The following is a 25255-nucleotide window of genomic DNA, read 5'->3' on the forward strand; positions in this document are numbered from 1 at the left end:
GTCTTCGACGTCGACGATTCGCCATGATTTGCCTACCGCGATCATCTCGACGATCAATTTTCGCGACCTTGCGTGGTACATGTGCTTGTCAGTTTGCATCTGGTGACTTGTGGATTTTTTTATAATAAATCGATTTTTATTAATTAAAAGACCGCAAAAACAGAGAATCTTTTAGTCAATTTTACGTTCTTACAAAAGATTTTTTCGAGAAAATTTTATTTCTTGGTAAATATTTCTTCTCAAATATTTTAATATTGAGTAGTAATTTTATATTAACTTTTACTTATTAGTTTATTTTTAATCTGACGATATATAATATTAATAATATTAAATAATATTAAATTTGTATGATTTCTTGAATAAAGCAGAATTGAATTTATTATGAAACATTATACGTAAAAAAGATTATAAATATATAGTTTTAATTAATTACGATATTAATTATTATATTTCTTTCTTATTTCTTATTTAAGTTAATATATTCCCACTTCTTTTTTTAAAATATGCTCAAAATATTTTTAGTAAGTTAAAAAAACTTTGGAATTTAAACTAAAAATATCGTAGTAATAACACTACGAAAAATAAGAGAAATGTTAGAATATTCATGGATTTTTTATACATTTTAATTTATGAGCAGATACTACAATATATCAAACTAAAATAACTGATCTGAATATTTAGAAAAATATTTTGGCTACATCGACAGTTAATATTTCTCAAAATTATGTCTAAACATTTTTGACAGTTCAATTATGTTTACATCAATTTTTGCGTATATTTCGCAGTAGGATTTTACGTAAAATCTTATGCAATAAATATATCTTCTATCGCTACTTATCTGCAAAAAAACAACAAAGAATTGTAAGAGCAATAGATTCTTTTTCTCTACAAATTGGACGAATATATCACTTAAAAATGTCGTCATAACATAATCACGTTTCTCCGCTCGCGTCGATTAAAAGCCAGATAAGTCTTCGCAATTAAACGATTCATGCTCACAGGATGTTACGTGTAAAATATTAAAACATTTGTTATTAATGCAGAGTTAAATAATCGTAGCAGTTTAATTAAAAATATTTGCAAACAATACAATTTATTTTTTTTAAATTTTTATTTAATATAAAAGTTATTAATTTATCACACAATAAATTTATTTACACAATATGTATATAGGAAAATGTAAAGAGAAGAGAATTTGTTAAAAAATTTATTTTTACTATGTGCTTACGCAAGATATTGAAATTTACAAATATACACTCGATCTAATAAATGAGGACTTTTCCTTAGTGAGAAGAGATATTTTGCAAATTTTTTCGCTGGGATTTAAAGCGTGAACGAATCTTGATGCGAATAGTCGGCGAGATGAAGATTAACGAGGCTGTTTGAAGAATTTCTATCGTATTGTAACGATGCACACACGCGGCAGAAATTAGTCACGGTAAAAGAAAGCAAAGTTGTGTCGTTGAGAGAAAGCAGAATTGTTTATGTAAAGATGAAACATTTATCACGATATATCTTATGGCGTGAGTTGCAGTCATCATGAACTGAATTTTGAATTTAGCCAGAGCTGATATTTTTTCTTCTTTTTTTTTCTTGTGACGTATATGACGTCACAAAAATGCGCGCAAACTCGTGATAAGGCAGATAAGTAGATACGCAGCATTTGTACGCAGTCGCGTTCCCATCGGCGAGAGCAGCGACCTATTTCTCCCGCGTATACGGGAGACCCTCTGTCGACGTCATGTTTACCGCTGACGTCATTACGCCCAGGCACATCGTGAATTTGCGTTCCATTCATGAAATTCCCGTCGGACGCAGAGAATGACGTAATACTAAACACCTACCACCATCGTGTAAAGCTCACGAAAGCACATTGAGTACTTTATAAAAATCCTTTTTTATTTTTTGCGCACATGGCTACACATTTTCGCGTATTCTCGTCAGAGATGAATAATTATTATGATGTAAAGATAAGTCAAAATTTCAAGATAAAATATCTGTTCTGATTATCATGCGCGTAATAGATTTGTACTTTATTTTAATATGGCAGCAAGAAAAACATAATTTTTAAATCATTAAATAAACATAATTTCAAAATTAGTTTTATTATTACATATATATTTTATTAAATACATATTTTTACTCCCTCTAATTGTAAGAAGTATATTTTGATATATTGCGCAATGTAATGCCCTAAATAATTTCAAATTTAGATTCATGTAAGTCGCATACACATCGCTTTTATTTTATATTTGTTTAAATTTTTGCCAACATAAACAGAGATTATTCAAATTATATGAGATATGATTCATATTTCAGGGTACATATTATTTGACCAATGGTACGTGCTTCAATCATTTAATATTACAAACAATAAACGTGCGTCTAACAATTACTCTGGTGGCTCGATTCTTGAAGTAGCAAATTTCCCTGTAAACGTGATTAAGTAATACGTACTGAGAATACAAATTTTCTACTTTATCGATAGCATTATTATCGATGGAAGTTCAGAGAAACCACGGTCCAGACAAGGCGGCAGAGTTTCGACGCGTGCGAGAAAGCGTGTCGACGCGAAAGATACACGCCGTGGAATATAATGAAAGGCCTTTCGGTCGACCATAAACTTTCGAACAATAGCGTAATCGCGGTTCCATTGACTGTTAAGTGCGGACGCGACTAAACACGTGGGTGATATCGGTAGATACCGACGACTTTTATTGCCCACCGCGCTTGTGTATCAGTCTCTCTCTCGGTAGACCGTAAAGGAATCTCGTGCACGCGCGATATTAAACGCAGTTACATCTGATACAACGGTATGCAACGAAGATTCTTAAACAAGCTCTCCGACAACAGCTATTTTAATATCAAAATGGCATAAAAACTCTATTTGGTATTCTTGTACTCTTTTAACATGCATAGAGCTCAGTTATTTATTTTAATTTACGACTTTCGTCAAGAATAGTAAAATAAAAACTGCTACATTTTTAGACAATAATAATTTTAATTTTTTGTTGTATTTTTAGACAGTATTAATTTAATTTTGTTTTTTTTTTTAAATTTTTGTTTGTGTAATGGGTCTTCTATGTCATGTTAAATAAATAAATAAATATTATTTTTTTATATATTTTAAGTGGATTATTATTAAATATTTTACCGTGAATTTGTATTTGTAATTCTGTTTAAATCAGAACGGAGAAGAAAGCTGTGAATTTAAAGCCGGATGTTACAGTAATCTGACTTTGGTTGATTTTTCGAAGCGCACAAAATGGGAATAGAGATCATAAATCAGTGACGCGATGCTTCCGCAATATCTCGCGACATTTCGATCGGATCGAAGAATGATCGTGAAACGAAATCTATATGCGCGATCGCGCGGTGGACCAGGATGTTGCCGGATAATCTATGAATAAACCGATGAGTTGTAGGGCGCGCGGGTGCATGCAAAGTAGTAGTTGCACCATATTTGCCGCGTGGCACGTTACCGGGAAATATTTAAATATTTAACTTACACGTATGCGTATATATAAACCACTTGGCCGCGACTGATGCCTTTACGGTTTCGCAAGCGCGACCACTCGCCGGTTGCGCGATATTTAATTCGATCGGATCGACCTTAAGATCGCGATCCCCTGCTCGTTGTGAGTAAACAGAATTGCATTTCCGCAGTCGTTCGGACCATTGCCCGTCCCGTAAATGTGTATGCACGTAACTTTATTATCGTACTACGAGCATCTATTACAAGCTACTTGTTTGCGCGATATTTTATATTGTTTACGCATTTTCGTGAGTATTTTTAAAAAATTCCGAAAGCGAATACGTTTTAACGTCATCTAAATCTGACGCGTAGACTCTTTCTTTTACTTAAATTCATTAATCTTCTAAAGTATAATATATTTTTATGTGTCATAATATTTTTCGAGGGGAGAAAAAAATATTTAAAAAATTTCTAACGACTCAAAAACAAATAATTGTTAAACTGCAAGAAATATTTGATTTTATCTTTTCATTAAATATATTTCATAAACTATGTAGGTATTTTTTTATATTAAAGCTACTTAATAATTTAGAAAAAAAATATAAATAATTATATAATAATTTAATAATCATATTAGAAAAGGAGCATCGTACACACTAACACAAAATTGTTTTGAGTTAACAACTGCTTACGGAATTCTTGCTCTGAGCAATGTGTGTTGCATTCTGCAGCAACTTGATAAACTTGCTAAATGCGCGTCCGAAAAGTACGCAGCAGCATTTTGATGCCCGCCACAAGTCTGGGCGCAGACTAAACATGCGTCGTCGAAATAAATATGGGTCGCGGAATGTTGCAAAAATGCGCTCTCATAGAATAATTCAGAGAATATACATGCCAAGCCGCAACCGCGATCACATTCCGCGCGTCCCGAAGAAAAATCATCGACGTTTCACCCATGTTGATGACACCCACGTCGTCGACGACCCTTTTGATGTAATTGCCGCCGTCGCATGACGTTCTTACGATTTTTCCACTCAATCCTTTTGTAATTTGTGTATGGTATTGAGAGAGAAAAATTTTTCCTCTAAAGTTTTTTTATGAAAAATTACAATGATTTAATGAAACATATCATGTATTATTTCATATTATTTTATTAATATTCTTTTTGCTATTATTTTAAATTAATTTTTAATAATATATAGAAATATCTTACGTTATCTTTTTTTTAATCTCTTAATTCCGGGCATATTTATATAATCCTGATATAGAAGAGTAGAAAATAAAAATTTTCACGGCTTTACTCTTAAGAAATTTTTCCTTAAAGTTTTTCATGAAAAATTAAAATAATTTAATGAAAGATTATATATTTTATTAGTATCTTTTGCTATTATTTTTAATTAATTTTTTTATGCTAATTTATATGGAAATGTATTACTCTATCTTTCTCTTTTTCTCTCAAGTCCGAGAATATTTACATAATACTGCTGTAGGGGAGAAAAAATATAAATTTTCACTTTAACTATTCTTAACGATTCTAGATTTGTTTTAGGTGTCAAAAAAATCAAAATAGAGAATTAGTATCGAAAAGGTCTCTTTTCTTTCTATTCCATAACGATTTTCATTAAAAAGCGTGGGTGGTGGAAATTGATGCTTGTTATCGAAGAGACAAGCACAGCCTTAATAAATGCCTGTTCATGTATTCGAGAAATGGATTCACAGGCTTATCGATTTCTCGCTCGTTCGTCAGGATGGTAAACACAAAAGCTTGCGTCTCCGTAAAACGGCACAACTAACCGGTCATTGTTCTTGTGTATGCTCGGTTTGCATAAATCATGTGTTTAATTTATTTAATCCTCACGTGGACGCGTTTATTCGGGCGTAAATCTAACCGTCATGTGTGATGCGGCGAGCAAACATGTGAGCGAACTTATCAAACCAGAATGTGCCCTTCGATTATGAATTAGGTTTGTAATTTAAAAGAATAAAATTATGGGTCCGCGCAAAAAAACATAAGAATCTTAGTCTTGTGGGTTCGAAGTTTAAATTAAATAAAATAATATATACATAAAATTGAACCACCAAATCTGTCGACAAACGTGTGATTTAAATTTAAATGTGACCATTCGATCCTTTAAATAGCAAAATTTAGACGCGTCGTGAACTGTGTATACCATTGTGATATTTAGTTTACTTATATTAGATCTTTTTAATTTAATTTGGAGAAATTACAGGCTGCACAAATTACAATTTACATGCATTTAAAAAAAAACAGATACTTTCTATATTTTTATTAAATCTCAATCGTACAAAAATATTGCACGCTCCTCTCTCTCTGTCTTTTTCTCAAAGAAACTTTAGAGAGATTACAGAAAATAAAAAATATTTTCTTAAATTTCCCAGATAGCATCCTATCTGATCTTTCAACAAAGGGAATAATTTAATAAAAAATTAATTAATTTTGACCTTCACTTTAAATCTGACGTTAGAAACCTGTTGCGCGATGGCAGAGTTTGAAAGGGTTAACTCAGCATTTCGATGCAAGGTCGCGTCACGAGACTTCATCCCCTTTCCCGTAGGACAAGGAAGGGGAAGGGCGACAGATACGGTGGTACAGCATCCAGGATACAACGAAGCGCGTGTAAAATCCACGTGAAAAGTACGCGCCGGCGTCCTGACGTGCGCGCGCGCTCTCAGCTTCCGTCCTCTCCGCCGCCGCTATTCTCTTGGGCATCGATCAGCTTCCTGGTAGCTGTGCGACGGGTCGCCAGTTTCAGGCGTAACGTCGCGTCTAGCTGTTGCTCGTCGTGAAAAAGCCGCAGCTTGCGAGGATCGCGATGCCGTCGCGATAACGTGTGTTTGACAAATCGGACGTGTACGCTTACAAATATTCCGATATCTTTCGAGACGATTTTTTTAGGTCTTTTTTTCTCTTCTCTCACGATTAAAACCCAGTAAATTAATAATGATAATAATCTGTGCGGTGTGATTTTACAGTAGGTAGACGCCGATCATTACAAGTGTTTTGTCTTCGACAATTTTTTTAAAGATAAAAAGCACGCTTTTTCCGAGCGAAATAAAATCTTTCAATGTCAGTAATATTAATAAACATATAATATAATTTTACGATGCGCGGTAGATCGTTGTTGTTGGTCGTGCAATGTTTTCAAATTTGTGTCTGTTATTAACATTGGATATTATTTATTCGGAAATTAAAGGGAAATAGAATCAAGTTATTAATCGCGAATAGAATTAATTCGAATTTAATATTAGAGTTTCTCGTGCGAAATATTTTGATTGCGATCAATGCTATTTATTTCGCGCGCATTTTGTGTAACATGATGGAGTCACAAGCGAATAATATTTCCATCGTGAACAACAATTTTTTCTGTTTAGTGCAACGTGCTAACATTACGCAATAGAACGTTAGAGTGAATGCTCGGGAATTAAATGATACTCTCTTCTCGAATCAAATATTCAATTCTTAAATAAAAATATTGATTCTAAAAATTATGGTATTTTTCACAGAAAAAAAAAAAAATAAAGTAGATCTCGCGTTTTTTAACGAAATTTGGCAGTTTTGCTTTCGTTTCTTCAAGAGGATAGAAGAGAACTGTCATCTCGTTCAGGTTCATTCTCGATCGATGTAGTTGTCTCGCACGTTAAATTATCTCTCGGTTCGTTCGATTTACATATCACCTCCCCTATCGTATTATTCGTTTATCACGTTAGGCTGAAATAAGCGACCCGATGACGAATTTTTTTCATTATAGGTTTTTGAAAGAAGGTGTAACGACGTTGTGCTTTACGCTCCTTTTTCCTCTCTCTCTTTCTCTCTCTTGATGAAAATTCAAGTAGCGCGGGCGCAATTACAGTGCGTCTCGACGCCTCGCGTGTAACAGGTTGTAATTTCATTCGAGCCTCGTCGGCGAGCAAACTCGTGTTGAAAGTGTTTACTTGCAATCGCGTGGCTTTCTAGAGCGGCGGGAAGGCACGTGGATAAGTACTTGTAAGTACGTGGACGGTTCTAAACACGACAGGGCTGTTAACGGTTGGGTGCATTTAATATGCTTTGTTATATTCAGTGGTCTATTGTCTCTCATTTTTTCTTCAAACTTTTCCTTTTCTTTTTTTTTAAATTCTTTGAAAAACTACCTTGAGATCGATTTTCTTTCTTTGTAGAAACTTGACTGAACAGCTTCTTTCTTTATAACTTAGCGAATATTAAATATCCTGCTGGTTAGAGACTTTTAATTAAAATCATGTTAATATAAACTTTATTGAAACGTAATGAACAAAATTACAAAGATTTAATATAATATAATATAATGTAGATGTGTAATATTTGTATAGTATAACGTTTTTATATTTTTATAATTCTATCTAATATATTTAATTTTTTTATTTGTATTTCTATAACTAATTACCAGATTAAAATGCTGTTATTATAAGTTTGCTTGAAATGAAATGAAAAAGAAATCTTTTATTTTTATAGCTGAAATTTTTAATTTAAAAAATTTTCGAGGTTTTAATTATTTTTAACATACTTACGCATTTGAATTTGAGAGTATAATCTGCATATTTTTCTAACAAAAAATAACTGTACTATCTCTAACAATTGTAAAGAAAGAATAATATATTATTGTTGAAATATTATATTATTAAAATAGATTATTGCAAAAATCGCTTGTAACATTTTTGAATTTTTTCTTGCTGTTGCTACAGATGATTGCTGAAAAAAACCATTAGCATTCTGTATGCGTATTTAAAGGCAAATTGAATAATGTCACTTTATATCGTTGGAAGACTTCGCTCGAAAATCAACTTTACTCCTTTTGTTTGACAGCCTGAATTTAATCTTTCACGCGTATTTCAGTTTATCTTATCGATGCTCTCTCTCTCTCTCTCTCTCTCTCTCTCTCTATATATATATATATATATATATATATATATATATGTTTTTTTTAAATATGTTAACACGTCGTGCACGTTTAATCGAAGAATTGTCAAAACGCATTTGAATGTCAGAACCATCTGGTTTCTCTCTCGAGACATTCCAGTATTAGGAAACGTGCGTTTCCTCTTCTCGGTGTCACGACCACATTGCACCGAATACTTCTTTTTGACCTTGCCTCGTCTGCTGAAAATTTTGCAAATTGATCACGCGCCACATCGCAATGAATTTTGTTGCATATTTTACACGAATTTTAAAATCATTCTAAGTCACATATTTTTTTTATCAAAGTTGATTAATTTTTGCTCTACATTTAATAATGAATAATAATTTCGACAAATAAAAAATTCCGTAATATTAACAAAGTTTATCTCTCAAACAATAGTTATCAACAATGTTATACACACAATTAATACTAATTAGAAGATAACTGTTTGAATTGTTCTGTACATGTTTATAGTGTGTAATTGTCACGAAAAAGTTAATTAACAAATTTCGACGAGCTGTTCTGTCTGCAAAAATATTTATTTGACTCTCACATATTGTACCCACATATATACAGCACACATAAAATTAAATGTTTATTTAATAAAGCATTAGTGCTTACCTAATTACATGATTGCGATAATAAAGCCAACTGCTGATGTCATAAATGTGATTGTGGACTGCTAAAGATAATAGAATATAAGATTGATTTTTTTCTATAAGACAAAAAAAAAATAAACGCGTCATACTAATAAAAAAGATACTAAAAAAGTCATAATAAAAATGAAAAGAAAAAAAGTGTAATAAAATTTTAATAAATAATATAAATATTATAAAAGGAGCGAGTGCGTGAATTTTAGATAATGTGTATATTATAAATTTTTTAAAATTTATGTAACTTATCCGCTGTTAGATATTGATTTTAATTATCTTTATTCTCTATCTAACATATCTTTTTTTTTTATCTCTCCCTGATATTAACAAGAAGATGTCATGCGAGAATACTAGGATTACTTAAGCATAGGGATAAACCACGGAGAACATTTGTGACATAACTTCGCATTAATTAGCAAAGGGATCGCTTATGTAATTAAGTGATCGTACAATGAATCATTATGCTCGCACAATGGGATCAAGTGAGAGGCCATGATCGATCGCGCGCAATCGATTCTGTAATCGGGCGCGACTTGGTGGCACGAGGAAAAACCGGAGCGTGAAAAAGTAAGAGAAAAAGAGAGAGAGAGAGAGAGAAAGACAAAATGCCGTGGATGAGCTTACAAGCTCAATCGGTTGAGGGGAGCAGGGATCCTTAGTCACGGCGCTAAATATAACAAGCGGTCGGTCGGTCGGTCGGTTCGTTCGTAAACGAACGTAAAACGTTCGACGCGCGATCGTCTCGAAAGCTCTCCGTGCTTCGTGCAAACCTCCATGAGCTTTTAAAGAGGCGCTACCCGTTTTTTCTTCGATCGACACGCGCGTTATCTTCAGATACGACGCATATACACAACGTTCTTTTCCATTTACGATCTCGAGAGCGGAAATTTGCGTAGCTTTCAACACCGATCGCTCGGCTGATGACGGAATTCTGATTCAGGGAATTGAGTATCTTTGATTTTTGTAATTTTAGCCTTCCCTGGAACTGATAATTATTAGAAATTTTGCGAGAATTATTTATCTTGCAATCCTTATATTTAAAAATAACAAGAAATATAAGCATATGCGATATAAATTGTCAGAGTTCGTAACTCTTATATAACAATCGATACAGATTGAAAGTGTATATGGACATTTTTTTACAGATGCATTCGTTTTTGATATTTTTTCCGTCATTAAAATATATTTTTATAAAAATTGTTTATCGAAAAATCTTCAGTTAAGGATGAAGAATTAAAAATATACAGAAATTTGCTAATCACGTGTGAGGATCGATATGTATGTAATTTGTATTATTTTTCTTTTAATTTTAACGTTAGTTTCTTGAAAACTTGTACCATTAATAAGAGCAATTTAATTAGAAAGATTAGAGAAAGAGAGAGAGAGAGAGAGAGAGAGAGAGAGACGTAATTGTAATTTATTTCAAATATTTCGAAATTTACATAAAACTTGTGAAATTCGTAAAAGGAGTACACACATAAATTACATAATCACCATTCTTTCGATACAGTTTACGGAAACGAGGAACTCTTAAGCGCGATCGAGGAAACTCGTAGGAAGAGAGCCCAAGAATAAAACGTTCGAGGACGGCGCACATTTACGTAGACAAACCGTAAGAGCTCGGCTTTGGTTTCGCCATTTCCGCCAAGCGGAGCAGGTTGAAGCGATAGACCGGAAACGCGCGAGACGCGATCTGAATACTCTGTGTCGGCCACATTTCGCGGTAGCATCGGAGGTTTCTCGAGGATGCTATGCGAGTAGAGCGCATCCGCGCTTACGAAATCTCAGTACAGGTGGCCTACGAGGATGACAATGAACGCTGATCGCAAGCTCATCAATCAACCAACGTCGGTGGACAGCGAGAATAACGAACGCGTCACCTCTGATCGCGTGGGTAGTTCTCGTTTTCGTCGTTTATATAGACTAGGCAGGCAGCTAATTCTGAATGAAAAAACATTCCGGCTACCTTGAGTAAGCGCGTGGAGTATGTTCTTTTGACGTATCACGCGCGTCACAAAAGTATTTCTAAAATAATCTCTCAAGTGTCTTATTTAAAAATCAGGTTAGGGGTCTTTTTTTATTTATATATTTATATTTATAGCGTTTTCGATTGAAGCTTGTTTGATTGCTCCGAGAACGATTAATTACGTACATCTTAAACTCTGTCTTAAGTTATTAGGGTTACTTATTGTATTATTAGATTAATCAGTGAAATATTTCAAGGAGATTTTAATTAATCAAGACAAAGAGAATCTTATGCTTTAAAGTCAAAATAATGTCAAACGAAATGTACTTTTATATTATTTATGTATTATTAATGTATTATTTACATTAATCAGATTCAAAATATATTTTCGGTTGAACATGTGTTTCTGACAATCGAAAAAGCTATTAGTTTTCTTCTATACTTTTTGAGAAAAAAGATTTTTGAGAAGAAAGTATATTTGTTTTGTCCACTATATTTTTATTTGCCTTAGACATATAATGAAAGAAATACAGGAAAAAGGAAACGAATAAAAAAGGTATAAGCTAGGAAGAAGAGGCACGCTTAACACGTTAAAAAAGATTGATAAAGATAAAAGATATAATGGCGAAAGATCCTGAAGAGATGGATTGCACGCGATTCATTACAACGTGTAGCTATGCTTAAGTCCTTCATCAGAGTCTCTCGACATAAACAATCAGTATCGATACATTGTTCCCATTATCTCCTCCGCGATGTGTACTCGAAACGCAGCATCTTGCGACTTATTATTCATTTTGAATAACAATCATAATCGAGCCCATCATGCGCGCACGCACGTGAGGTCTTTCGTAAACGCACGTGCGAGCTTTACCACGAAACGCGATGCGACGATATAATCGAATGACAGCTGTATTATCCTTCCTCTCCATCTCTGTCTCGATCAAGCATTTTCTGCTCTCTTCGAACGCCACTTAACGAATATTTCAATAATTGTCTCTCTTTTACGTTACAGGACACAAGAACTCACGTGGTCGTGGAGCTTTACGATACGGAACGATCCTACGTAGAGGCGCTACAGATACTAGTCAATGTGAGTATTATATTGATTCTAGACAAAACTTTGGATAAAGTTCTAAATGAAATCAGATTTTTTAGATGACAAGAGAAATGAATATTGTTAAAAGATATCTTCTGTTTAATGTGTTATTAAATTATAAATAATAGAAATATTAAAAATCTTTTATAACGTGTGCCCAGATAATTCACATATAAATACAATCCTTAATATTTGATAGTGTTTTTTTCGAAATGTAATACAGACTTTTTACTCAATTCAAATATTTGATATTATTGAATATACTATATATTTTATAATTAAAGTTCTTTACAACTTTGAGATCCTTATTAGAGTATGAAAAGATAAATTAATTTTCTTTAAAAGTAATATTCTCTTCGGATTGGATTGGTCAAGAAAATTGCATCGATCGGTCTCTCGAGTCTCAAGTCGCGTTACAACGTCAGAAGAAACGGCGTTGAATCGATGCATGTCGGAAACTGCGATTCGTCCTTGCAACTTGTAAACAAACACCCCCGTTCGTTTACTCGCTCCGCTCGAGCGAGCTGTTGCTAGTTTGACCCAAGTACGCCGTCTCTTTGGCCTGTTATTTTCATTAAATTTCCATTCTCGACTTCGTAATCGTTCTTCGTTAAACACCGAAAGTAGATTCAAATACCTAAGTGGCAAACGTATCATCCGTTTGCGTAATATTGCATTTGGAATGTATTCGCGATTATACATGTATCGTTGTTCTTACTTTGAAAATTGAGAAATCATTATCAGATGGCGATGAAACAATAATAAATTTTATATTGCGATAATTTGGTAATAAAAATTAATCATTGTCTAAATCCATCTTCTTCAAACTTTCCTTAATGCTAGGAAATTTGAATGGTAAGAAAATTGTGGAGAGTCTATATAAATAAAGATATATAGGTTTATTTTATTAATTAACATAAAAAATTTAATTAGAATCTATTTTTATTAAAATAATTGGATTAAATAATATATAATATAAATATAATATATAGTATAATATAATATTTTATTTTATCTTATATTATATATTTTTATTTTTTATGTACTTTTCATACATAAAGTGATATATAAAAACAAATTTAATAATTTAATATTTATTTAAATAATAATTTATAATTTAAATGATAATAAAGAATTATTTTTTTTTACGTAAAAAATATTTGATGCCGTTACATTTTTGCGTGAAATACTGTTTGAACAAAGGCCAATCTAATTCAATGTAATCATCAAAGCTAATAGTATTAGAAAAAATAGTTAACATTATACAGTATTAACATTATACAAGAGAAACGCGTTGTACATTAAAAATGTGCGTTAAAATTCCCAACAGATAATCGTTATAATTGATTGTGTATTTCAAGGTGGCATTAAATGCAACAAAATTCCTTTTTACCAAGGACGCTTGCAAATGTACTCGCAATTTTATTTTCAGCGCATTATTTGCGTCTTTCGTCCGAATATTTTGTTTTAGCGACGCAACGCATCTAACATTCAGTTAGATGCACAGTTGAAGGGCGCTCCAACGTAAAGTTGATTACTGGACGACGTGCAAAACGAGTTTGCAAGCAAATGCGTATGTCAAGGTATCGCTATCGCGCGCGAAATGATAATAGCGTTACTCATCTAAATTCAATTTCCGACGGGGATATTCCGCATATAGAATATTCCAGTTCACGTGTTTTTTACTCTGTCTTTTTTGCACTCTTTATATCTTTAACTTTACTGAATTTAAAAGCTGAAAATAATTCATAATAAAATTTCATCTGATTTATACGATTCTTTAAAGTCAATTTACGGCAAGACGTATAGAACGGAATACATAAATAAGAATATAATCTGATTATATAACTTGCATTTATCACTCTATGTGTGAAAAGTGCATAAAAAATAAAAATATATAATTTAAAATAAAATTAAATGTTATATTATATACTATATTTATATTATACATATATATTACGTTTATTATTTATTATAACATTTTTTTTACTAGAAGCATTTAGAGCGTTGCTCTCGCGAGCTTTCTCTCGATATATTTTTTTGAAATGTATCAAACTCTTTCAAGCACACGTGAGGCTCGCTCGTAACCGGAAGTGTGCTGATTCGAGCACGTGTGCAGTGCACGCAACGCGTCACATTAACAACGTGTGCAACGTGCTTTGTATAATTATTATATAGACTGTAGTTGATGCTTCAATAAAAGGTATCTGGCAAATATTGACTATAAGACCGATGTTGAGGCAGATCTTTGTTTTAAATAATTAAGCGTGTTATGTGCCATGCTAATTGCATTGATGTTTTGCAATGCGGAATAACCATTGAATCGAGCAATTACGATAATTAATGCACGTGATAAAGTTATCAGGAAATTAAATGCTACTTTATTACATGATTCGTTCGAGGACGCCTTTCATTTTACCAATTATCAGCAATCGTTATAAAACGATCATATTGCGTAAGTTTTCGAACGAACCCATCATCGTTTCTCGATCTGAAAATCTTTAATGATAAAAAAGCCTTTCGTGACATTCACCCTTTCGAGACGGATGGATAAATAATTTAAAATATCTTAAAACTATGTGTGTACCATACTTTTAAATTGCGCATATTTAATATTTTTACATACTCTGATATTTTCTTTATACTTTTTACTTTGTATATTTTAAATTAGTTTTTTAATTATCTTAAAAAAATTTTTTAATTTTATCATTTTTAAATATTAAAGGGGCAGCATTAAAAAAATGAAAAGTACAACAGACATGTAACATTTAAAATGCGCGTTGTACTAATTACTGAGTAAATTAAATTTAATGTAAAAATGCAGAAATACATATGTATATTTAATTAAAAAAGATATATCTGTAACACATTCTGATAAATTATATGAATATTTTAGATTACTATCGTACTAGATTTGCTGTTTACATTTGAAATGAGAAGCTAAGTTTAATTGACGCGTGGCATTGTTAACGTTTCCAAAGGGTTTGTAGTTTTTTCAGAGACGATTTTTAATTCGTATTAGCTTGTATTATTAGCGAATTTTCAATATTACCGTGCGCTTAATTGTCATATTTTATAAACAACAAGTACCATTGTCGGCATGTTTGCCAATTATTTAACAACGGCCTTGGAACTGATGATGCGACAAAGAGCCCCGCATTTTTCACATCGTCAACGTAAAAAAAATATATAGTGGAAATAATGTATCGTCAGAGGAACGGTACAAATAAACTGCAGGACATATTTCCTGCCATAATTGATTACGCGCGTTGGCGTTAATTGAATTTAATTTTAATTTATTTCTTGGTATTGAAATTCTATCGCTTAAAATTAACGGTCTCCTTCACCTCGAAGGACAAGAAGGATCGAGCTGAAGGCTTCGCGGTAAATACGCACTTTCTGATCATTTGAATCTTATCATTATTATTAGGAAATTTCTTTCGCTAGTTGATACCATTTAGCACACAAGTTTTTTTTTCTATTTAATTAAAAATATTATTGATTGTGCGAAAAAAATATAATGTGTCAGAGACACGTTTTCAATTTTGTTGATAGAGAAAACTTATTGATAGATCGAAAAATTATTACTACAATATATGTGTTTGAAAAACATATTATACATACAGTATTTGGTATTTGCATTGATTTCAGAAATATCTACAGCCCTTAAAGAGCCCCGAAAATGCCGGCCTGGTGGATGCCGCAACAGTCGATGAGATATTTTATCAGGTAAGGCGAAGTTGTCATTTTATTATCAATTTTTGTTCGAAAAAAGCTGTTTAAAAAAAATTGAATTGGCTAAAAAAATAATGTTGTTTTTTTTTTCTGCAATAGATGACGTTTTTGTACTTTTCAATATAGAACACTGGTTTTAAGCTATAAAATATATACACAGTCTGAAAGCTAACACTTCAACGCGATTTAAAAAATTTACATTTGATTAAATTTTTTTTAATTGACCTTATATTGAAAATGAATGACAAGAAGGTATATTTTTCGGCAATTATGCTTTACTTTATATTTACATACAATCGCGTGATCGAGCAGCATACTCCGATTTTTCGTGTATTACGATATTTCGTTATTATATTTCATATGTATCGATTATATTTTATTATTATTTATAATTATATTATATTTTATTTTTATATTTATTATATATTTCATATATCGATGATTTAGTCACGCTGCTCAGTAGTGCGAATAAGTCGCGCGTGTACTCTTAAACCCTTGACACACGTTCGGAGAAGCAGTTAATTAGCAAATTGCTAACTTAATTAGCTGTTGACAAACTGCGTCCTTGAAAAGTAGCGAGTAATCAATTGATCAATATTTTATAGCCTGATAGTATCTAATCAAATTGACATTTACAATAGTTCATCGAATATTAGTAATATTTGGAATTAATAAAAGATGCGTGAAAAATTTGTTTATTATGTTAGACTTTTATAAAAAAAATAGTGGAATATTAAGATTACACAATTAAATATTAGAAGTTATAACATATATATGTAATAATAATTTGAAACTGCTTGCAATTGAGTTTGGGCTTTTTTTTATATTTTCCTTTTATCTTTTTTTAATACTTGAATGTACTTGTATCGATAAATAATAATAAAATTGTGAGAGTTAAAGCACATGACACTTCGCTTAAGCGCGATGCATTGTATTTCATAATAATCGAAAATTAAAAAATATATATATATATTTTTTTTTTGGCTTGATCTCATATAAAATATTATTTAATCTCGCCTCATTTGATTAATGATGAAGTTGTCGAAGGGAAATGCTTATGCATTTTCAGATTCCTGCGCTTCTCAGCCATCACGAGGTATTCTTGGAGGAGTTGCGTAGGCGACTAGACACCTGGGAACTCAAGCAGACGATCGGCGACGTCTTCCTCGATGTGGTCAGTTTACATTGTTACTAGGCGTACAAATATCTCCGGGTCTTGTGTGTGATAGATTAAGCGTATAACAATATATGTTTGTCTTCTTTTTTTATTATTTAAAATTTTCAAATGCTAACCAATTTTAAAATACTAACCAAGAATCAACAGATTCGCTGCGAACCGTTGATTTGCGATGCGTCATTTTATTCAGTCCGCTTTAATATCCTTCTTACATAAGCACGGAATATTTGTGGCCCTTGAAACACATTTGTCTGCGTTCCGCATGTTCTCCCTGTATTATGTAACGGATAAATTCACGATGGCAATTTTGCGGCGCAGTCGTATAATTCACCCTTAACTCATGAATACTTAAATAAATTACAGCTCTTCCTTTGAAATAACGCGTTTACTTGTGTGGAGAATTGCGTTTCGCGTACGGTATATATTTCCAACGATACGCAAAGGTATATAAACATAAAGAAATCCGTGCTGTGTTTTTGCAGTTTACGAAACCGGTGGTGCTGGAGACCTACACCCTGTTCCTGGACAATTGGAAATCCGCGAGGAAAGCGATAAAAACAACGTGCCAAGCGAAACCGGCCTTTGCACGATTTCTCGAGGTACGTTTTATTCGCTGCAATTCTCTCTCTTTTTATTCTCTCTTTCTCTCTCTTTATATATCGAGGTAGTTGTTATTAAATTCAGAACTTTTTTATTTTACGTCAATTTTTAAAGCATATTGTGGTCCTGATCTTTCGTACAATTTTATTGATATAATTTAACTTATTATTTGATTGCCATCATCATTCTTGTCTACCGCGTAGAGTCCCCCGAGACACGGTACATTTTTGACATGCTCGATAACTTAGTTTCTGAAATGCGTCAGCCATTTTAAACGCTAAACTACACTGAGCATTTTTCAAAGATTTTTAAAGAAAATAGTCTAGAATTTTATTTTATTGAATTAATAAGTTTTATTACATTTTTTAAAATATTACGTAAAAACAGAGCTCAACGAAAGATCGTTTATTAAAAGCAACGGTAAAGTAAAGTAAAAAAAAATAGTTAATATATAATTCAATCTTTAAAATTATCTTTTATGTAGAGTTTGTGTTCATGATTATAATTTGATTATAATTATTATCGCTTGAATTTAAATTGCGTGCCGAAATTTTCTCCAACCTGGGGTTTGTGTAATTTCACCCCAAGTAAATTATAAAAAGTTTTCAGTGTAGATTGACATTTTTGTTATAATTAGACGATGGAGCGTGAGCACAAGGGCAAACTGGGCCTGGATCAGCTGCTTATCAAACCCGTGCAAAAGATCCCGCGGTACGAGCTGCTGATACAGAGATTGCTAAAGCACACAGACCCGACGCATCCTGATTACGAGTTACTGCAGGCTGCTCAGAAAGAGGTGCACGAGCTAGTCGTGAAAATCAACTGCACAGAAAGGGAGTCACTCGAATGGGAGCAGCAGCAGACGACGTTAAGGGAGGTTCAGACTCTCATCGAAGGTCTCGCCGGCATCGTAACAAACGACAGGTATTAATGGCCTATTGTTTTGTTTACGATTCTTCGGTCGTGGATGATCATTAGAAATCAGAAATTGATATCAAATTGAACGATTTTAATAGAGCAATATATTTGAATACCTGGTCCTGACGGCTGATCTCGAATTTACTGCGATCGATTTGCTGCGCGAGATCGTGATTTACGATCATTTTTCAGCATAATGTCCTTCAGTAAAACGTATCTACCACAAATTTATGATTTTAATGGAAAAATAGTCTCGATATTTTTCTCATATCGTGCGCCTAGAAACTTAATTTCAGCAAAATACGGAAAAATAATGGAGCGAGGATTAGTGCAGTTGATTAAGATCTTTAAATTATAATTAATCGCTCAATTTGCAGAACGTGCTCAAAGTCATATTTTGTCGTTTAACGCATATTTTTCTTGTTTCTAGATACTTGAATATTAAGTTTTTATCATTTTAATCATAATAATAAAATATTAGATATAGATTGTGTAGTTAACATTAAAGCGTTTATAATTTAATAAAACGCACGATATAATTTAGTTTCATAATTTAATTAAACGATATAAAAATTTACAGTCTGCTGTCGTGATATCAATCTTTTAGAATAGCTGTTTGAAAGCAACCTTTAAAGGCGTAAATGATCGAGAAAATACATGTATCACGAATGATTGAGAAACTGTCTCGTCGCAGTAACGTTTTCCAATAAATTGTCGATTATTGCTGTGACAGAAACATCGTTCCACTTCACGCGCTTTTCAATCTGTGCCAATCGCGTCGCACGCGTTACATCGTTTTTCCACGGGACTTATTTAGCCGTCGGAATCGGGGTATCGATTACCAATAATAATGTGTTGTGGTGGAAACTGGCCGCGACGCGACAAAAGATTCATCGAATTTATCGTGTGACACGTTATCCGCTTTTTCCCCCCGTAGAGCTTTCGTCCGGCACGATCTGGTCACCATAGCGTCGAATCAGGGCACGCGGAAGGAACGGGCTTTATTTTTGTTCTCCGATCTCCTCGTCATCACCAGCATCAAGCGTAGAAGCGGCACGATAAGAAAACCATCAACGTAAGTATTCTTGACAAGAATATCTAGAATATATTTAAGTGAAAGGATAAAATTGTAAATTTCTCTATCAAGTAAAGATTTTTTCAAATTTACTTTTTTTCTATTTAGCTGAGTTTTATGACAGATAAAATTTTATGGAAAAAAAATGTAGACACAGTGACAATATTTACGAAATTTTCTAAAAATAACTTGCAATTATTTTATTTTAATTATTGAAGATTTTTAATGAAATTATATGATAGATATTTGATAAAAATATATTTTTATATAAAAAAAGATAAACAAAAAGACACAAAATATAAAAAAAATAAGGGATACAAATTTGCAGGAGCACATGTCCAAACAGCTTGGTTGGTTTGCTTGACGCGAACAAATACAAAATGCTGATGCGAATTCCACTGGATGATCTCGAAGTGATGAAAGGTATTATAGGGACTCTGAGTTACTGAACTAACTTACTCATCATTTTACAATGAAATTATTCTAACATTGATTTTCCAGCCAAAGACGAGAATTTAAGGCGAATGGTGCGCGAAGTAGACTATCTTCGAGAAGACTGCACAAAGTTAACTCAACTTCAGGAACTCGCCACGACTTTGCACGGTGCGAAGCAGCAGTTGGAGGATCTTATCAAGGATATGCTGAGTCAGTCCCAACGACAACTGGCAGAAAGAAATTCGCATTCGCAGTTGGCTTGCTTGGAACTAACACTCAATACTCAGTAAGCGCAAGAGAAAAATTTTTAATTTTAATATTATTTTAATTTAATTCTTTTTTAATTTTTGAGGCAAATTATCTTTCGAGAATTAAATGAGTTAAATAAATGAAAAAAACTGGGATAATAATTATGATAAGAAATTATGATTTTAACATCTGACATACATTCTTATTTGTCGTATACTCCGAGCAAAATTATAATTTTTGCAATAATACGAAATAAATTTTTGCTACGAAATATCAGAATCCGCGATCTGACATATTTTTATTTATTATATATTATATTTTTTTATTTATTATATAATTTGTTAGTTTATAATTATGCATATACACACACACACTATATATATATGCGAAGTGAAATAAACTAGAATTTATGATTAAATCAATGCAATCTATAATTAAATTTAACTTGGTTGATCGGTTGAAGAGAAAACTAATTTTGCAAGATTATCGCGAAATCCTTTAATCGCGTTTTCCGAGAATCATTTTCGATCACATTTTCGCTATATATATACATTGTAAATTCCTAAATTATGATAATTCAATTGTAGTTGCAACATGATTCATATTGCACTTGCGCACTTTATTTACAGAGCCGGAATTGAGAATATATCTGTTATGTTCGCGAAACCTGACAAACGTGCGAGTTGGGAGGAGAGCTTCAACGAAGCCAAACAAAAACTTGGTAAGTAGCGTTACGTTTGAGCTTTTCATATTTAGAATCATTCTTAATAAAAAATTCTTTTTAAATATTAATATATATTTTTAAAAATAATATTAAAAAAATTGTTTAAACAATAGTAACAATATAGTAAAAAAAATATCGAATATTATTCTTAATAAGTGAATAATTTAATCAATCATAACTTTACTTACATTTACAAAAATAATATCTACTATATGAAAACTTAAATAAAGAGAATTAAATAAGTAAAAATAGAAGATTAAATTACGATCCTAAAATAAACATGACATTGTGTTTATTAAAATTTTAATTCTGGTAGCAACCATATTAATCCATAAATTTAAAACCTTGCTATATGCACACATAAAATAATAATCTGTTGCATATGTTTTATAAACTCACAAGTTAGAATATTTTAAGCACTTTGCTATTTTGCGTGCAGCGCTATCAGCCGACAGGAGACCGTGTCCTGAATTCGTGGGACCTCTACCAGTCAGAAGAACGCGAGCTGGTCTTCAGTTCACGTGCGCTGCGCCGACATTGGTGAACGGGCAGGGATCAAAGGACGTTTGGGTCTGCAACAGCGACGGTTACGTCGGTCAAGTGTGCGTGCTGAGTCTAAGTCCGGAGCCACCTCAGGTTGAGTCGTGCAACGGAATCTGCAACGCCAGGATACTCTGCGTCGCCGGGATACCCGCGTGCAAGCCTGGGTAAGATTAAGCGAGAAGAAATTAATAATCGTGACGAGAGATCATATTTAAATGCATGTAATATGCGGATGTGGAGGTATATGAACACATTGTTGTCATATCTTTTCAGTTCGAACTTATGCACGTCTAACAACAGTCCGTTCATTAACAGCAAAAGCGGTATAAGCATATCGGTGCAAGACGTGGATGCCAGTGGCGGTAACATACAGTTGGACAGGTAATCATTCTCTCTCGCGGCTGAACACGTGTAAATAACGATATCTCCGTGATATTTGTTAAGTGGTTTATAGTTGGGTACAATTTATTAATAATAGTTATATATTTACATTTCATTACATATATGTTTTTTTTCACATTTACGGGATTAAATGTAAATCTCGAGCGCAATTTTATTAAGAAAAAATTTCTGCTTAAATTAAATTAAATTTTTATTAAAATATTGAATAATTCTTACGCATTGGTTTGACATTTATCTTTACTTGCGCATTTTACAGTAGCTCGGGCTCTGACGACTCGGACTTGGACGACATTCCATGCGCAGATACAGGCAGCGTGACATTGAGTGGTGACGTGTCGAGTATTGACAATACTATGGTGGAGGAGGACGCAAATCAGCCCACAATGTGGTTGGGAACCGAAGACGGCTGCATTCTCGTGTACAATTGCAATGATAATATTCGAACCAAAAAGAATAAAGTGAAGATCCAACACGGCAGCAGCGTCCACTGCATCATGTAAGAGCCTTTTCTCTTGTATCATTATTATTTTATTTTCTATAGATATTATTTTTTATAATTTATATTTTACTATAATGTTTTTCAGATACTTGGATAACAAGGTATTCGTTTCTCTGGCCAATGGAGACATCGCCGTTTACGTTCGGGACCACAGTACGTGCGATTGCTTTTTTTTCTTGTAATTTATAGTTAAAGTGATTTAATACAATTTATTGTCCATTGTATTGTAGCCGGTGGATGGAACATACCGGATCCGACAACGGTGTCCGTCGGGACGGTGGCGTCGCCGGTGACCAAGATGTTATCCGTTTCCGGGAAACTTTGGTGCAGCTGCCACAATAGCGTTAAAGTTTTGAACACTCACACTCTGGACATCGAGCACACGTTTACGGTTAGCAGCGATACGAGCCGTGCCGTTTCTTGCATGGCGAATTCCGGAGGTTTAGGCGTCTGGATTTCTTTACATAATAGCGCTGTGCTCAGGCTCTTCCATTCCGGTAGCTATGAATGCCTAACGGATATCAATATCGCACCGGCTGTCACTAAAATGCTTGCCAGTAAGTCTCAACTCTCGAACAATTGAAAATCTCAGTTATTGTGTCTTAAGTATCCTCTTAATTACATATTGCATAATTTCCACCAAGATTATCTTTGCAAAATGAATTAAATTAACAAAAATTAAAGAAGGTAAATTTTAAGAAATTTAATAAATTTGATATATATACATTTTGTAATTTTTATAACTTCTGAGAAATCGGTCAAAGTTACACAATCAACCTAGTGTAATTGAAAAGCAATTGAAAATCTTTATCATTGTCTTAAGTGATCATATGTTGCATAAATTTCATTGATTATCTTGGCAAAATGAATTAAATTAGCAACAATTTAAAGAGTATAAATATTAAAGAATATAAAGAAAATAAATTTTACAATATTTTACAAATATTCTATATATTTGACATTTGTATATACCTTAATTGTAATTTTCATAACTTTTGAAGTCGATCAAACTGATACAATCAAACTAGTTTAAAATTAATTGTATACAATTTCTATTAATTTAAAATTGTTTGTTTTCTTGCCTAATCTTGGTTAATAAAAATGTTTGCCATTAAAACATACAAAGGTAAAAGTAGATAGATATAACAAAATATACACTGTTATAAAATATAAATATAAATACACAAAAAAATAAATATACAAAATATAAAATATGTAACAAATTTATTTTTCAAGCTTGTTGAAATAAACCGTGTTTTATTTCGATTTGCTAATTGATTAACGGTAATTAGTCTTCATCTAGGGACAAGATCCGGCATGTCATTTTAACGAAAACGTTAAATTTGCTGCAGGTTGCGATGACATAATTCGGCAGCACAAGGCCGCGTGTCTCAGGGTTACCGCACTATTGGCTTGCAACGAGTTGCTTTGGATCGGTACGAGCGCCGGCGTGCTGCTCACTGTGCCAATTCCCCATATAAAGCCATCCACTCAGAGGATGTCGCAGCCACCGATCGTGACTGGTGCGTATTGACGTCACATTCTCGTCACATTCTGTCGCCGTTATTATTGCGCCGTGATATAATTAGAAAACTGGCCGACATCCCAAATCGCGCTCGATGCTCGTTCGTGCGGAAGGATACAGGAACGATCGATCAGTGTCAAGTTTTTTTTTCATCGTAGGATGTAACACCGTGATCTGTGTAAACATATTAATAGTCTCTTTTGTTTTGTACATAATTAATATCACATATATAATACTTCGGTAAAATTTTGTCAATTTATTGATATGTTTGCCTATTTTGATGAATGAATAAAAAAATCTAGTCAGAAACTTAAAATATACATGTGAGATTATTTTTATATGGATTGCATTAAAATTGTAGTCATAAAATTTTAAGCATTATAATTATGATATCTCCATATGCTTGATTTCTTGTGACATTTATCGAAGCGCAAAATTTGGACTCGGAATATTTATTTTAATGAAAGAATTATTTTGCCCCACGCAGGAATTCCTCATGGACATACGGGACACGTGCGCTTTCTCACCTGCGTGGAAACGCCAAATCCCTCGGAACCTGTTCCTCGTACGGAGGAAAATCGTTATTCACTGAAGTCGAGTAAAACGCAGCAGAATAATATCAATCGCGGGAAACTCCTAATAATATCTGGCGGAGATGGTTACGAAGATTTTCGTGGACCTCAAGCATCCGCGGAGCTGCAGGCCGGTCGTGAGGATTCCACGAATCATTTGCTGCTATGGAAAGTGTGATATGATCTCGTACGACCCCAGGTAAAAAGATAAGGAATATATTTAAGTAATATATTTAAAGAAATTTATTTAAAATATAGATTAACAATGTGAATTTAGGTTGTATTAATTATACATTATTACTGTTTTAAATACATGCCATTATTTGTAGAAAAGAAAAATACAATAGATAAAATTTTTAGAATACTTTTATTCATAGAAATGCAGGACTGTCGTCTCTACAGAAAATTTATCGCTTATTTTAAAATACATTTTTTTTTATCAGATACTATTCTTTCTTTTTAGTATTTTTATTAACATCTTATGTTAAATAAAATTTTTGATCATGCTGAACAATGTTCAGGATGATGCAGTAGATGCTACTTTACATCTAGTAAGTATTGCATTATTTTATCGAAATTTTGAACATAATCCTTCTCCGGTAAAATATAGATATACATATATCTGGTTTATCATTTATTATATACTTCCTATAGCAATGATTTTATTTTTTTTC

General features: G+C 32.8%; 1 protein-coding gene across 6 annotated transcripts in view; it reads left to right on the plus strand.

Moving 5' to 3' along the window:
• Window positions 1-25255, plus strand: part of LOC140669076 (uncharacterized) — a 112787-nt gene that overhangs the window by 83047 nt on the left and 4485 nt on the right. For all 6 annotated transcript variants that reach the window (XM_072898570.1, XM_072898573.1, XM_072898567.1 and 3 more), the window contains 16 exons: window positions 12044-12121; window positions 15779-15856; window positions 16932-17036; window positions 17522-17638; window positions 18277-18563; window positions 19495-19632; window positions 19961-20055; window positions 20134-20353; window positions 20946-21037; window positions 21480-21747; window positions 21857-21964; window positions 22242-22481; window positions 22570-22637; window positions 22715-23041; window positions 23837-24007; window positions 24497-24780. In XM_072898570.1, coding sequence (XP_072754671.1) covers window positions 12044-12121; window positions 15779-15856; window positions 16932-17036; window positions 17522-17638; window positions 18277-18563; window positions 19495-19632; window positions 19961-20055; window positions 20134-20353; window positions 20946-21037; window positions 21480-21747; window positions 21857-21964; window positions 22242-22481; window positions 22570-22637; window positions 22715-23041; window positions 23837-24007; window positions 24497-24759 — 2655 coding nt within the window. In that variant the 3' untranslated portion in view covers window positions 24760-24780. The remainder of the gene's footprint in view (window positions 1-12043; window positions 12122-15778; window positions 15857-16931; window positions 17037-17521; window positions 17639-18276; window positions 18564-19494; window positions 19633-19960; window positions 20056-20133; window positions 20354-20945; window positions 21038-21479; window positions 21748-21856; window positions 21965-22241; window positions 22482-22569; window positions 22638-22714; window positions 23042-23836; window positions 24008-24496; window positions 24781-25255) is intronic.

This window comes from Anoplolepis gracilipes, chromosome 8, assembly GCF_047496725.1.
Source record: "Anoplolepis gracilipes chromosome 8, ASM4749672v1, whole genome shotgun sequence".
NCBI lineage: Eukaryota > Metazoa > Arthropoda > Insecta > Hymenoptera > Formicidae > Anoplolepis > Anoplolepis gracilipes.